The 14679-nt window shown below is 37.8% G+C and overlaps 1 protein-coding gene across 2 annotated transcripts in view; it reads right to left on the bottom strand.

Annotated features, from left to right (window-relative positions):
- SPECC1L (sperm antigen with calponin homology and coiled-coil domains 1 like) overlaps positions 1 to 14679 on the bottom strand; it is a 73810-nt gene that overhangs the window by 23969 nt on the left and 35162 nt on the right. For both annotated transcript variants that reach the window (XM_088064903.1, XM_014253873.2), the window contains exons 6-10: positions 9923 to 9996; positions 9261 to 9436; positions 7920 to 8086; positions 6198 to 6289; positions 1366 to 1456 (exon numbers count right to left, since the gene is read on the bottom strand). In XM_088064903.1, coding sequence (XP_087921029.1) covers positions 1366 to 1456; positions 6198 to 6289; positions 7920 to 8086; positions 9261 to 9436; positions 9923 to 9996 — 600 coding nt within the window. The remainder of the gene's footprint in view (positions 1 to 1365; positions 1457 to 6197; positions 6290 to 7919; positions 8087 to 9260; positions 9437 to 9922; positions 9997 to 14679) is intronic.

The following is a 14679-nucleotide window of genomic DNA, read 5'->3' as shown; positions in this document are numbered from 1 at the left end:
TGCAAGATTAATTCTGCCTAACGCAAATGAGTGAAAAAAAACCAAATACAACAAAATTAATTTTCTATAGCAACAAATCAAAGCTATTTCCTATTATGAAATATTCCTTCAAGTAAAAACTGCAAGCAAAAGGTTTACATATTCCTACACAGAAACACTTAGAAGACAGTAATTTGAATATAAAACCTCACAGAAACAAGAATTAAGAAAAGTGAAACCCCATTTATTAGTTGAAAGTGGGACATAAGAAACATACATTGCTGGAGAGATACATTAAAAATATATCTGTATGGCTGTAAACAGGAATTCTGTCTGGAACACAGTCCTGCTCCTGCATTCATTAATTCAAAAAAAACCCACAAAAGCTATGTAAAACATACCACTCATTTTGTGTTTAAGCTTATGTCTACCCCTGAACTCTGTAACAATTAAAGAATCCTGTATTATCTTCTTGGAAAGGCATTTCAATATTCCTAAAAATATCAAAGTTTCTAAAATTAAAACTGCAGCTGCATTGTACAAATAGTCTCAATATGGATTCAACAAAAGCAAGAAGGAAATCTGGCACATACAGACTATTATGAAGTGCTACAGAAAAAAAAAAACCCAACCCTTTAGAAAACATCAGACCTCAGGAATACCAAATTGAGAGGAAATATTCAGCCTGGAGTCATATGGGGATTATCTTGAGAAACATCTACACACAAAAAGCCCCTAAAGCAGGCATAAATCAGAGAGCTACACCCAACACATGATAGCCATTCATTCTCACAGGAAGAGCACATTGTGAACAGTGTTTTGAGAGACAAAACAAAGTTCACAGAACAGGGGAATATTGGGAAATAGATAAATCAACACTCGATTCCATTCAATTTTTCATCTGGCTCCTAAAGGTTCAATACTTAAGTTCATTTTATTATTCACATGGAATAGAATTCCAACCATCATCCTTGTTTCGTTTTAGGGGGTTGAAAACCCCACAACCACACAAATACTGTAACCCCAGAGGTGGGTTTTTCCAATAACAGGGACAGCTGCAAGATATGTCCCTGAAATTATCTTATCTTGATTTTACAAGTGATTTCAGTTTATGCACACACTAAAACTTATCAGAATAGTACCAAGTTATCAGCATGCAACTGTGGTTCTGCTGGAAATTCCAAAAAGCATCTTTATGTTACACCACCACATGTGATGAAACAGAAATAAAAAGAATTTAAACGTGATTAAGCATCTATGATTCTATTAAGGTATTGGAATAATAAAAAGTATGTAACATGATAATGCTTTGGATACTAAATAATTTTTTTAAAAGCTATCAATAGCAGTGCTAAAAACAAAGTTTAAATGAACTAGAATCAGTACCTTGAACAGGAATTTCTGCATAGCTTGGTCTTTTGTCTGTCAGTGTAGCAAGGGGTTTTGAAGCTGAGATTGGCCCACTTATGGAATGCCTCTGAAATGGAAAAATAGTTGTGTCAGACATAACTAGAAGGTAAAAAAACAAATGTGGAATTGCAGAATCAGCTTTAGAAATTCACATATGACATTATTACTAATTTTAAGAAACTACAAAAATAAAGGAACCTTTGAAATTTTTTCCTTCTTTACATTGAAAACCTTTACTTTTGCCAATCTGACTGTGCCTTGATCCTGTAACATTTATTTCTTTAAACTGAGACCTGTTCCTCAAACCAATGCTAAAAATTAAGGCTGTGAATGCTCTTGCAGTTTTTGCATTAATTCTCAACTTAATTTATATTTTGTTTGAACAAACCTGTCCTGGTTAAACTCAATGCGTTTATTTAAACCAACAGATCCCCCTATAGAAAGCCAAGATTTTAGTGCATGATTTGTGTTATTAACATAAGCCTTTAGAGCTTTGTGTCTCTTCCTGGAAAGTTGGGAGAATGGTGTCATGGGTACAGTGACCCAAAGTAGTCTTTGCTATGAAAAACACTACTGAAAAAATGGGGTTTATTCAGAATGTCAAGAGCTTTTGTTCCCACATATTTAACTGAGATGCTCTGGGAACAAATGGAAGGACATATTTTATTATTTGCTGAAGATGTAGTAAAACACAATTTTTTTTTTTTTTTTTGCCTTCTCAGGTCACTTCAATTCTCATTCTCCTCTAAAGAGCTATGAATTTAGCATTTTGTTTTCAAGTTTTATATAAATATTTAGCAATATATGGCTTTCAGCAAGCACATGATCACAGCTGTGTTAAGACTTGTACACACAATTCAGTAAGCACTGAATAGGACTAAAATAAGCATTCTAGTCTCACACAGTGAAGAGTACAAAGCAATAATTACCCTTATAGTTACTGAAACAGATTCAGTTGCTGAAGACTCATGGAGGATCACCCACAATTATTTCAAATTAATCATTTCAAAGAGCCCATTGCAAATTATAGTTCATTCTTTATTCACCCTGTCCTTTCTATTAGATTCCAATACTTAATCATAATCAATCCACTAATGTGTTTATCCTGAAAACTCTCTCAGGCCTCCATCTGGCCCAAGGTTAAATGAGTCTTGTCTTCATAAAATACTAAAGGTCAGGTGTTTCTCATGCCAAATTATGTAGGCAAGACAGACAAATCCAGAATTCTGATTAAAACAAGTTAACAGTGTATAGTTTACAGCATCCCACAGCACAGGCAGGATTACAGGGCCACTTATTCATAAGCTAGAGTCAAACTAAGAGTTATGCTAGAAATCAAATGGAGAGAACAACTGCCAATGTACAGCTTGAAGAATTTCATATATCTAGTGCTTCACTTCATGTATGCAGTGCTGCCCATACATGACAAAGATTATACCTTTAAATGTGCAGGTGAAAGTGACTATGAGCCATGCACTGAAATGCCCACAACAACTTCCCTCAAGAGCTGGTATTTCAGACTTACATCACCTACTTCAAAAACCCCCAAATATTTCCTAACTAAAGGACAAGAACCAAAGTGAGTTGTTTCACTCATCTCCCCACACCAGGAAACAGCTAAAATGAGATAATGAAGCTAAAATAAAATAAAATAAAAATATTTAATTTTGATCAGCTTTGGGACTGGAACTACAGAGGCAGGGGAGTACAGAGCCAAGAAACACAGATACATAAAATAAATATGAAAATATTTATAAATATAAATATTTTAAAATATTTATAAATAAAAAAAGAAATACAGAGCTGGATAACCATCTATCTTTATCCCTTAAAAACAAACATCCTTTATGGACATTGTCAGAAAGTGGCTGCATCACTCAGCTGATAACTTGCTGCATATTGGTCCTGTCTCTTTGCAATAAAACAAACTGGTTGTGTCTTTGCTCCTGTTGCTTTGCTCCCTTGCAGGGCTCTCTTGCACTGCTTAGTTCCTTATTCCATGTCTCACAGCTGCCAGCAGGAACACAGTGACTGATGCACTGCAAACCAGAGGAACAACTGACCTTTATCTGTTTTCACCTGCCTTCATCTATGTAGCCCTGCACAGGTATCTGGGAGATGCTTTAAACTTGAAATAGAACTGTGGCAGGATGAACTAATCACTTCAACTCCAAATATTTGGCTTCTGACTCGTCATCCTTGTGTCTGTTTCCAGCTATGGAAGGAAACATGACCATCACCACTATCCAGGTACCTCTTCCCAATCACTGTGCACTCCATGCCAGTGCACCTACACGTGGCAATTGCAGAACAAACACAGTTTTTCACATATTGACTAGTTAAGGTATAGGAAGTCTTTGACACTGAATTGCTTTGACCCTGGAAGTTTATATTCTCAAAGCAAACGAGGACATTCAATGGTAACCTGTAAATGTGAAACCACGTCTGTTTCAGAAAGTCCTCCAGCTACAAAGCAGAAAAAGAAAGTACCCAGGGAAAGCAGCAGATATACTGCCCTGTCCTTATATTCCTCCCAAGGCATCTGCTTTGGTCACTCCCAGTGGGATACCAGACCAGCTAAGCTTTGGGCTATCCCAACAGGGCTGCTTTCACATTCTGAAGAGCATTCTCTTCATACCTCTCTTCCTAAATTGTTCTGCAGTACTGCTAAGAGACACAGTAAAACACAGTTATGTTCCATTGCAGGCTTGGACCTGAAGCCAGAAAGGGTTTTTGTTTGTTTTGAGTTGCAAAATATATGCAAGAATCTATCTCATTATACATACACACACAGCTATAAGGAAAAACAAAAAAGCAAACAACAGCTCTTCAAGACTGAGGAAATTCCTTACACAGTCCAAAGACAAAGCACATGGTTGATGGATCTGTACTTGGACAATGTTTTCTGCAACCAATCCAGCTTATGGAAGTATCAACACTGTGCCAGTTTCTCAGTAGATGCCCCTGTAAATACTTCCTCTGTGACTGCATTTAAAAGCAACCAAGATTAATGATAATAAGCACTGCAACACCCAAGACATCCAACTTTTCTCAAAGGCCTTAAACCATAGATGACTTCTATAAGGTGGGTCAGCTCACATTGTGATTACTCATTAAAATTGTGCTTTTCAATTGCAAGAGAGCACAAACAACAAAAATGTTTTAAAAAATTACATAGAACACAACAGTAGAAAATGAGGCAGCAATATGAAAATAAGGAAAACAACTCCCTTCTCTCTTGAGCAGAAAATATTCACATAACTGAGGTCATGAAACCCAATTGCCTTCTGGATAATTACAAGCACTTTGAAGAAAACCACCTATCTTCAGAAAGACAATAGAAGCTGTTTTCATTTACACACCCTCCCCTTTGTTTTTCAGACAATGTTTCCCACTAATGAGTATCCAGCTGTTAATGACTTGGGTCTACAACAGAAGTTGAATTCAAAATTCAAGTAATTCTTGCAGATCAAGAACATCAAACAAGAGCCGTAAACCTGAGCAGCTTTGCAGTATTCTAAGAGATTACTTTGGTTCATGGTTAATTTACAGGTAAATAAAGTGAGATAAGCCTTAGGCTTCACCAAGAAGTCTTCTGTCTGCCAAAGGTCTGGTTCAGCCCTTTGGAACATGACATTAAGTCTGCCTCCTCCTACAAGAGTGCAGAAATAAACAGAAATATAAAGACAGATCAATAGGAACAAAGCATCTGTCAGCGAACTCGTCACATTTAACTAATTTAGAAAACTGCTGTCAAGAGTGACTGAACCACAAGAAGTAGCAGAAGCTCTCGCAAAAAACCATTAAATTCTTTCTCTTTGCTTTAAGGCTATCTATTTGTTTCACAAAATTCACCCTTAAATGAATAAAAGCTGCACTAGTCTGAGAACAGGAGAATAGTCAGTCTGTTCCAGGTATTGTTCCTTGAGGACAAAAAGATAATATGGCTGTAGAGTCCTCAGTTCAGGCAGGGAGGAGGTATTACCAAATCATTACACAGTGGCCCACAGTGAAAATCCAGTTTTGGAGCTTTTGGATAGCAATATCTTGAAGATATGAAGCAACAGGAGAATTTATGGATATTAAAGGAGTAAAACAATGTACATACTTTGATTTTTCTTTATGAATCTGGTCCCATCTGCTTTGTCTTTAAAATTGTTGGCTTCTGCCAAAATGTCACTTCATACAGCAAGTGAGATAATAAAACCAGCAAAGATCTACAAAGCTGAACATGAGAGTCCTGACAATGCCATCTCAGTGCACCAAGGCTGCTGCAGCAGCTGGTAAAGGGACAAAGCTTCAGAGAGGACAGCACAAAACACACAGCACCATCACCCACTGGTCAAACTCTGTCAGTGCAAAATGAACAAAGATCAGAAATTTGCAATTATTTCAATCCTCTCTCTCAGGCCTGCATTGAACAATACATTGCACTGATGACTGCTGACAGATTCTGCACAGACCTTAGTCCACTGCCAAAGGGGATTACTGCTGTTTCCCTGCCAGGCACAGGACTAAGAACTGACAAACAGCAACTCTAAAACCAAGGAATGCAAATAAAGCCTTCATCTCATGCTTTTTAATAGCACAGGAATAGCAATGGTTGTGAATATTTAACAAGACTTCCAAATTTCCAACGTGGTTCTCAGTGAAAGACTTGTTAGACTGAACAGTTTAGTAATTACTTAATTAAGGCAACATTTTATCATTATTTCCCCAGCAAGTCAGCTGATATTTGTATGTTACCACCTGTAGTTCCACACAATCTTCTTCACAGAGAAGGATTAAGTGCAGTCATAAACACCCACCTGCATTGGGGATACAGCAGCAGCTGGGGGAGTTTTCATGGGACTTGGGCTCAGGGGAGTGCGAGGAATTGTGGCAGCAGCAGGGCTTGGAACTAGGAGGAACATGGAAAAGAAGCCATGGTGAGCATGACACTGTTCTGCAGTGCAACAGGAGACTGCTAAAGCCAACCCTCACCTTGTACTTTACATTACTAGTTCTACCAGATCACACTCTCAGAATTTCAATTAGCAATTGACTGAAAAGTCATTTCAAAGTATGCCTACACATTTACTCCCCTGCAATTACCTTCATTTGCTGTCTTTCTATCATCCATGGTAAAAGCCTGAGTTTGCTGGGGGTGGACAAGGCTAAGGTGCAGGATACTATTACCTTGGCAGATGTAAATCATGGCATTACTAGTTCTCTGATCTTCAGACAATTAAGGAGATAACAGCAGGCTCCTGGCTCTGCCAGTAATACAAGAAAGATTAACTATATCACCTGCTTCTCCTTTCTAGTTTCTAATCAAAGTCCAGGAGCACTAGATTATTATATACCTTAAATTTTGGGATTGAACAAGTAACATTTTTAGAAATGTATGAAAAAAGAAAAAATCTAAATTGGTGAATCAGTGATCTGATGATTTAACAACATGATTAGCTGGACATGAATGCTGAGGTAGAAGGCAGATATTAGCTTGAAATTAAACATTCCAAAGAAGGGAATTTATCATTTAACTAAACTAACTCTGGCAAGAAAGCAGCTTTCTCCAGTAACACACTAAAAAAAAAACTTCTAAATTAACTCTAGAAAACTAAAAAACTCTAAATACCTATGAAAAAAGCATGGAAATAGAAGCATTTACAGACTGGTTAAATAACAAATATGGTTCTGTATCTTAAATGTTTTTGTTTTAAGCAGTGAAAACCAGCTTTGCTGGGCACAGCACTGTACTGTCTCTGCTAACTTAGTTTGCTTCAGACCAAACCTTTTTACATGAGACTTAGGGTAACTCTGTTGGACACGAAAGTCAAAACGCGAAGACCTGGCAAGAGAAATATTTTAATCCATTCAAGGTCTCATATGCAGTTAAATGTGAAACTTAAGTGTTTCTCATTTCAGAATAATTACTTGGACCCCTTATTTTGGTCACCTATAGAGAAGAACACTACTTCTTCCCACAATCAGAATCAAATTAAAGTCCATTGTCTCAAAAGTGAGACTCCTTTAATTTTAGAAAATATCTCCTATATCTTTCAATAGGTGATACTGGCTGGATCTTACTTTTAATTGTGATCAGAGCTGTAAGATACAAGTTATTAAAAGAAATAAACTCAGCTCTAGCTATTACCTGGCTTTTAAAATGCTTAATTTGGTACATTAAGTTCACATTTTAATAATCAGGCTGAAATCAGCTGTGCTCCCAGCTATAATTATGTGTGTCATATGTGTTTATGTATTTCTAATATACAGGAGCACTGAATCAAAGCATCCAGCATATGAGTCACTGGCAATGCGACAGCAAAGAGAAAAATAAAGACAAGACAAAAAAAGGGATGCTTGCATTTAACTGCAGTGAACAATCTGTTCTGCAATCCAGTTTGGGTTGGTTTGTTTCAGCCATCACTTGGGGGTCATGACAGGATAAAGCAGTTTGAGTTAGCTGAGCCACCAGAGATGACCACGGGACACGTGCAGAGGGTTCAGCCTGGTGCAGCTGCTGCTCTGCCTGCTGGACTCACCTTGGGAGGAGGCACTGTCAAAGGACTTGATGAGCGTTTTCACAGTGGGAGTTGGCTCTGAGGAGGTGGAGGATCTGCGACTCAGGCCCATTCCTTGTCTCAGAGCTGCCAAATCTCTCTCTACTGCATTCATGTAATTGTATACTCGACCACGTTCTTCTTCCTGCCTAAACGCAATGTGCTACTCAGGTAGGGTATTTAAAAAACATTTTAACATGCCAAGTCTTAAAAAAATCAACACAAATTGAAGCTGAATTAAAATCTATAGTCCAAATGGGTCATTACATTAACCTAGTTTTCTTTCCACTGTAATTCTCAAGTAGGTTATCAACCCAAATTATCACTGTAAATTCTTACTATTTGTCAGCAACAGAGCTCAGCACCTGGTAAAAAAAGTCTTTAAAATCAGTATTTGAAATAAGGCTTAATTCCTGCTCCTATCTCACACACACAGATGGAAAAAATTGAGACTTAAGGACTTCACCATTCCACATGAAAATAATCATCTCAGAGGGGAGATTTTTTTCCACCTGAATAAATGGAAAACAATTTAATATTAACGAGGTAAGAATATATTTCTGGTACACATCTTTCCCTACTAGATGCTGAGATAAATGTAAGTTACCAAATTCCCATCCATGCAGAAAACAATTGTTTTATATATATATACACAACACAAGCATCATTACTGTAAGCTATATACATATCTGACCCCTAGAGACAATGCAGTCAGGACTCAAATGGTGCTGATCAACATGTTCCTATTTGAGGACTCCCATCCTTCTGAAAGACATATATAACTCAGGGTCTAAATATCTAAAGCACCTAATTCAAGCCACAATACATCACAATTTGGATTATTTTTGTTTTTATATAGAAAGTACCTTTAATTATCAGTGGAAAGAAAACAGTATAATTAAATGCAGAACTAGATGAAGATTTCTTCTCAGGTAAAAACCCAGCTGTGTTCTTAACCACACCAAAAGCCTTGGCTGCTAATGAGAAATATTAATGATGGTACAGAAAAGCCAACACTGCTTGTTTTTCACATGGTGGGAAGTGAAATAATTTTTAGCTGTTAAACTGGAAAAATCCTCCACTCCAAACTGGTTTAGTAAAACCCTGGCTGGATTAAGTATACAGTATTAAGGAACAAATATTGCCGTTGTAAGTGTACCTATTTTGACCACGGAAAGCAGCATAAAGCAGCTTGCAGAAATATGGATCCTCACAGTGAGAGGATTTACAAACCTCTGGAGCCTCAATAATTAAGAAACTGGATTTCCAAAACTTCACCTCCCCTGCAAAAGAGACCATATATCCCTGTTGTCATTTGCATACTTGCGTGACTTTATCTCCTCCAGCTCCTTAGTGAGCTTCTCATTTTTCTCCTGCGCTTCGTGCAATCTGCGCTTCAGGTCCCCGATCTCCTCCTGGGCTTCTGACTTGATATCATTGGCTATAACCACTGCAGTCTGCAGGTCTGCCTGGAACTGACGCCATTCTGCTGACTCCTCCTGGAAACATCAATTTGGAGGTTAAAAATGAAAGTTATCCATATTATTCATAGTTTTCCGATGCTGTTAAAGGAAACTATTTACAGGAATGACAGAGGTGCTTGTCCAGTGTTAGGCATAACCTAACTCACAAGTTAAATTGAAGAGGTTTTGATGAAAATAACTAGATTTTGAAGGTCATGAATTTCTTTTCTGGAGACAAAAAAAATTCAAAGTGGAGGAGAAAAATACTTAATATTAAGCACCACATCAAAATACACAGGAACATCTTCTCATAAGCCAAACATTCTATCTTTGTCACACTGAGAAATTTTTAGCATTGCTTAGTGTCTGTAGGTTAGTAAATGTATTCCCATGATGTCTGTCTTTCAGAAATAATTATTTTATTGGCATTGTATCTAATGATATTGTCTTTTCACAGTTTCATATGCTGGTTTTAGGACATTCTAAGCTTACAATTTATTGACTTTCTCATTTTTTACCTACCCGGAGTCTCCTGTGAAGATTCTTGATCTCTCTTTCCATGTCATGCTTTTGATCCTGAAGTTTTTTAACTGTATCTGGAAAAAAAAGTTAAATTCCCTGTAAAATCTTAGTCAGGGATTTATTTACTTAAAAATGAGTAACTGAAAAGACCTGCAAATGTTTTTGAAGACTTACTCAGAGAAGACATTTTTATAACCAAAGACATCTGAAGAAACATAGCATGAGCAGGAATAATTTGCCAGAGGGTGTTAATAGGTACACACTGCTCTGTCTCTGGTAAGGGCAGCAGCATAAGCAAACTGAATTCTTATATAAATCCCAAATCATAATACTAAAATGACAAAGCAATAACGAAGAGCAAGTAGACAAGGTAGGCAATTTAACATGAAAGGATCCTAAAAACATGGATGTCTGGGGGTTTTCCCTCCTCAAACATAAGCTGCAGCTACATGGATCCTTTTGATTCACAGTTTAATTCCTGTCACAAAGCAGCTGACATAACACTCGCAGCCGTGTCTTCCACAGGGATAAAACTGCACTCACGTCCCCAAGAATCTGACATTCTTGTCTATCAAGCTACTATTTGAGGTCAAAGCAAATTATATTTACAGCAAAAGGCCAAACAGTCTGTGAGCTCGTGTTATGAGAGAGATGGTCCCCTAAATCTGTCAGCAGCGACACAAAAGAGTTCACAGCCCGATCACCAGCAGCTCCTGTGTGGCGTCTGACAGACTGGCTACTGCAATTATTATTCATTTGTGACTTTATTCAATACACAAGGACAATGTAATTGATTCCTCCATTCTTAAAACTTAGCAACTAATGAAGCAGAACACAGCGTAAATTTCTAATCGCTGTGTCACTTCACTGATCCTTGGAGTCTAGGATGTTTTACTTCTATAGCATCCTAGACTGTAAAAACTGTAAAAATTATGTATAAACGGACTAAATGCATTTTTTTGTTCAGGTTCATTATCCCAACACCTGCTGGAAATAAATATTTTTCCTGTGTATTAGCAATGTTCTTTCCACAACATGACTGAAGGTGCCTAACACATTTAGGCTGTTCAATACACAAAACCTTCCTCAACAGCCCCAAGTACAGAGACTTTTTAAGTCACAGTTAATTTCTTTACAACAATCATATAAATCTCAGCTGGCCTGAAAACATAATAACCTTTCAAACTTGGGAAAGTTGGAACATTAAAAATAGACAGATATTTCTGTATTTATCTCCTCCTTGTAAGACTACCCATTTTAAGTTGCACCCAGCTGATCTTTAAGCTTTGAAGATAAGCCTACAGGGTGGGCCACTCAAATCTAATGCCACTATGATACTTTAGCAAAGCCCTCCAATTTTTAGCTTGTCTCTTTATACACAATTAGTCTGAGCTAAATTCAGAACCAGGAGGCCAGCTTTAGGCCAAAGTTATAAAACTTGCTCCCCTCTACCTTTTCCTTTAAATGCATTTTGGAACAAATCAAGTCAATGTTCATTTTCACTTTTAAAACAGTTCAAAGAAAAAAATGTTTTTAAAAACAAAATTTGCAGTATTACTAAAAGCAAGCTATCTAAAAATAACCACAAACCATAAATGCACCCGCAGTTAAAGCTTGTGTAGTGCCATTGTTTTGAGCTTCTGTGAGTTATGAAACGCACCATTAAATTTTAGTGCATTTATGCTTTGAAGTAAAACACAATGGTCTGAATATTCTGCAGGTACCATAAATAATACAGAGCAGTTTACAGCAGTTGTTGGAAACAGTCCTCTCTCTCCTCCCCAGTCAACCAAGGAGATTAAAAATACCCCCCACCAAATTGCAATTGAATTTGAAATGCAGTGAGAAATTAGGACTAACATAAATGATTTCACCTCTTTCACCAACTACAGCCTGAAAATTCAAGTAGTCAGAATAGGTAGAGGCTGCCATGTGGCATTTTTCCTTTCTGCATCCTTGCAAACTCCACATTCTTCTCTAACACAAACCCTTTTCACCTCCATGTGCCCGAATTTTCAGTATGGTAGGGCAGGTATTTCTACCATTATCCAGTCTCCTTTTTTTAAGGATCATAGACAATAAAGACTGAGATAAAAGAAAAACTAACTACACATTAGGGTAAATGAACAACAAGGAGACTCTTCTGATGAATGAATAGGATAATCAAAAATGGCAAATCAGCAAGCTCATGTTTTACTGCAGGATTCAATTACATCTGTATTTCACAAAATGATATAGATTTAAGCCACAGTTTGACAAGGTCTTGCCTCTACCTAAGAGGCAGAAAAAAAAACATTATGGGACATGCAGACTACAAATGGTAAAGAAAACCTTTACAACTAGGGCTGGGGGTGGGAGGAAGAGTTTTGTAAGGCTACCAGAGAAAACAATGCTCTGTTTCTGCAATTTTTACTAATTATAACTAGCAGTTAGAATTTATCACTATGAAATAAAAATGAGTATCAACATTCAGTTATTTAATTTCAATAGTTTCTGGGGTAAAAATAAGGGAAAAAATACTAACAACATTCAGACATGTGCAGTAGTTTCAGAAAAAATTACATGACAATACCTGGGAAGGGACACTGAATCAAGTAATTCTGACACAGGCTATTCCACAATGGACACTCTCACAGTTTTTGTACTGGTTACACAGGCATGCCTTATACTGGGAGAGCATTTTGATTCTTTAGCATAAAAATGGCTATCCCAGCACAATCACAAAAACACAGGGTAGTGTAAGAACTACAGCTTCCTTCTGTAAGGAGAAGGGACAGGGTACAAATACCAAAGCTCAGGCAACTTGTAGGTCAATCTTGCTTTTGAGCTCATTATGTCAGATAACACGTCTATACAACAAGAAAGGTGACTTTTTAAGGGTCTGCCATTAGCCAAAAAAAAAAAAAAAGTACTAAAAATGTAAAAAAAAAAAGTACAAAAAAATTAACATCCTATTGACTTTTCCAACACTGTTAGAAAAGGCCTAAATATGGTAGTGTAAACATTTCATTTCGTAACTGCTGTCAAGATCCTTTTCAATTGAGATATAGCAGAATTAAAACTAACACTGTCAGCTCCATAAAAGAACAATTCATTGAACATTAAATATATCCACCTTCTAGCTCACCTACCCTTGTCCTAAAAATTTACTGACTTACGTAGTTACAGACTAAGAGAATCTATGTGCACCTGTGCCAAGAGAACAAGCAATGATTATTTTTGTGCTTCAGAAGAAACTCTGAGAAGCTAACCTACAAATACACATTTTCTGCACATCAGGAGTCAAACTTTTCTGGAAAAAATTTCCCCACAAACTCTTATTAACTGCTTGGGAGAATTATAGGTTTCTGTTTCCCCCCTAGTTACTGTGGATGACTAATGTGACAGCTGGGCTACCTAACTACTGCAAGTTTTTGGGAGTCAGAAGTGAAACCCAGAGGGAACGCGCCATCTAGTGCAGTGTCAGCCTTCCCCACTGTCCTTCCTTCCCCACTGCCTGTTCCAGCTCAGCACAGCAGGGAGGATATAAATGTACAGATTATTTTAATATTCCTTAAGACTTTTTACATACAGTAGAATTGTAGAATATCCTCAGTTGGAAGGGATCTATCAGGATCATCGAGTCCAAATCCTGGCCCTGCACAGGTCACCCCAACAATCCCACCCTGTGCCTGACAGCATTGTCCAAATACTCCTTGAGCTCCGGCAGCCTTGGGGCCATGACCACTGTCATGGGGATCCTGTTCCAGTGCCTAAGCCACCCTCTGGGTGAAGAACCTTTTCCTAGTATCCCACCTAAACCTCCCCTGACATAGCTCCAGCCAGTTCCTCAAGTCCTGTCACCAGTCACAGAGAGCAGGGGTTGAAGACCACCACGATGTCTCCTCTCAGTCTCCTCCAGGCTGAACAAACCAAGTGCCCTCAGCTGCTCCTCATTAGGTTTCCCCTAAGTCCCTTTAAACACTAAAACTCCTCATCCCAGCAGCAAGGAGCTCAGCTGCAGTGACTGCAGCTCTCACCACATCTGGATGGATGTCAGGAACACACTGTGTGGTTTTCATCAATGCAATTTGCATCCTGCTGCACACATCAAAGAGACCCTGTTTCTGCAGGCAGGCATTAACAGCTAAAATGTGACAGCTCAGTACCAGATTACTGTGAAAAACATTCCACTGCTTGTGCCTGCTTTTGGTGTTTGAAAAGCCCATATAGTGAGGCATGCCCTAAGTACCAGTGCTTGGAGTGTTTCCCATTCCTACATTACTATTTGTGTTGATTAATCATTAAACTGAATGAACATTCACCACTTCATCTGTGAAGCATCTTTCTTCTAAGTGTAAAGTCTGTCTTCAGTAAAATCTTTGAGTTATAATTTTCCATTTTGTTTAGATTTTTCTAAATGTTGTATGCACTACCTCTAAGTCCCAGAGTTTTCACGGTGTTCTATGCTGTCAGTACTTAGAGACTACCACGAAAAAAACTCCTGTAAGAGGTTTAACTATGAACCCACAATCAACAGTTTTCAAGTTGTCAGAAAAAAACACACTTTTTAAAGTTTATACAATTCTTCGGGTGCCATCCTTTCTTACTGCCACTAGATGCCACTCTCCTTCCAGCATATAACTAAAACAAGAGCTTGCTTCCCCCAAAGGATCACGTCAGGACACTGGCTGGTCCAGATGAATTTTCCAAACTATTTCAAGACCAATGAATAACAAAGACTGTTGCAATTTTTGTTGAGAATTTCTCCCCTGGCA

This window comes from Pseudopodoces humilis, chromosome 20 (assembly GCF_049639895.1).
Source record: "Pseudopodoces humilis isolate 2021_Gansu_Grassland_sample_001 chromosome 20, ASM4963989v1, whole genome shotgun sequence".
NCBI lineage: Eukaryota > Metazoa > Chordata > Aves > Passeriformes > Paridae > Pseudopodoces > Pseudopodoces humilis.
Note: the sequence above shows the minus strand (reverse complement) of the source record. Positions and strands in the feature narration are given on the sequence as shown.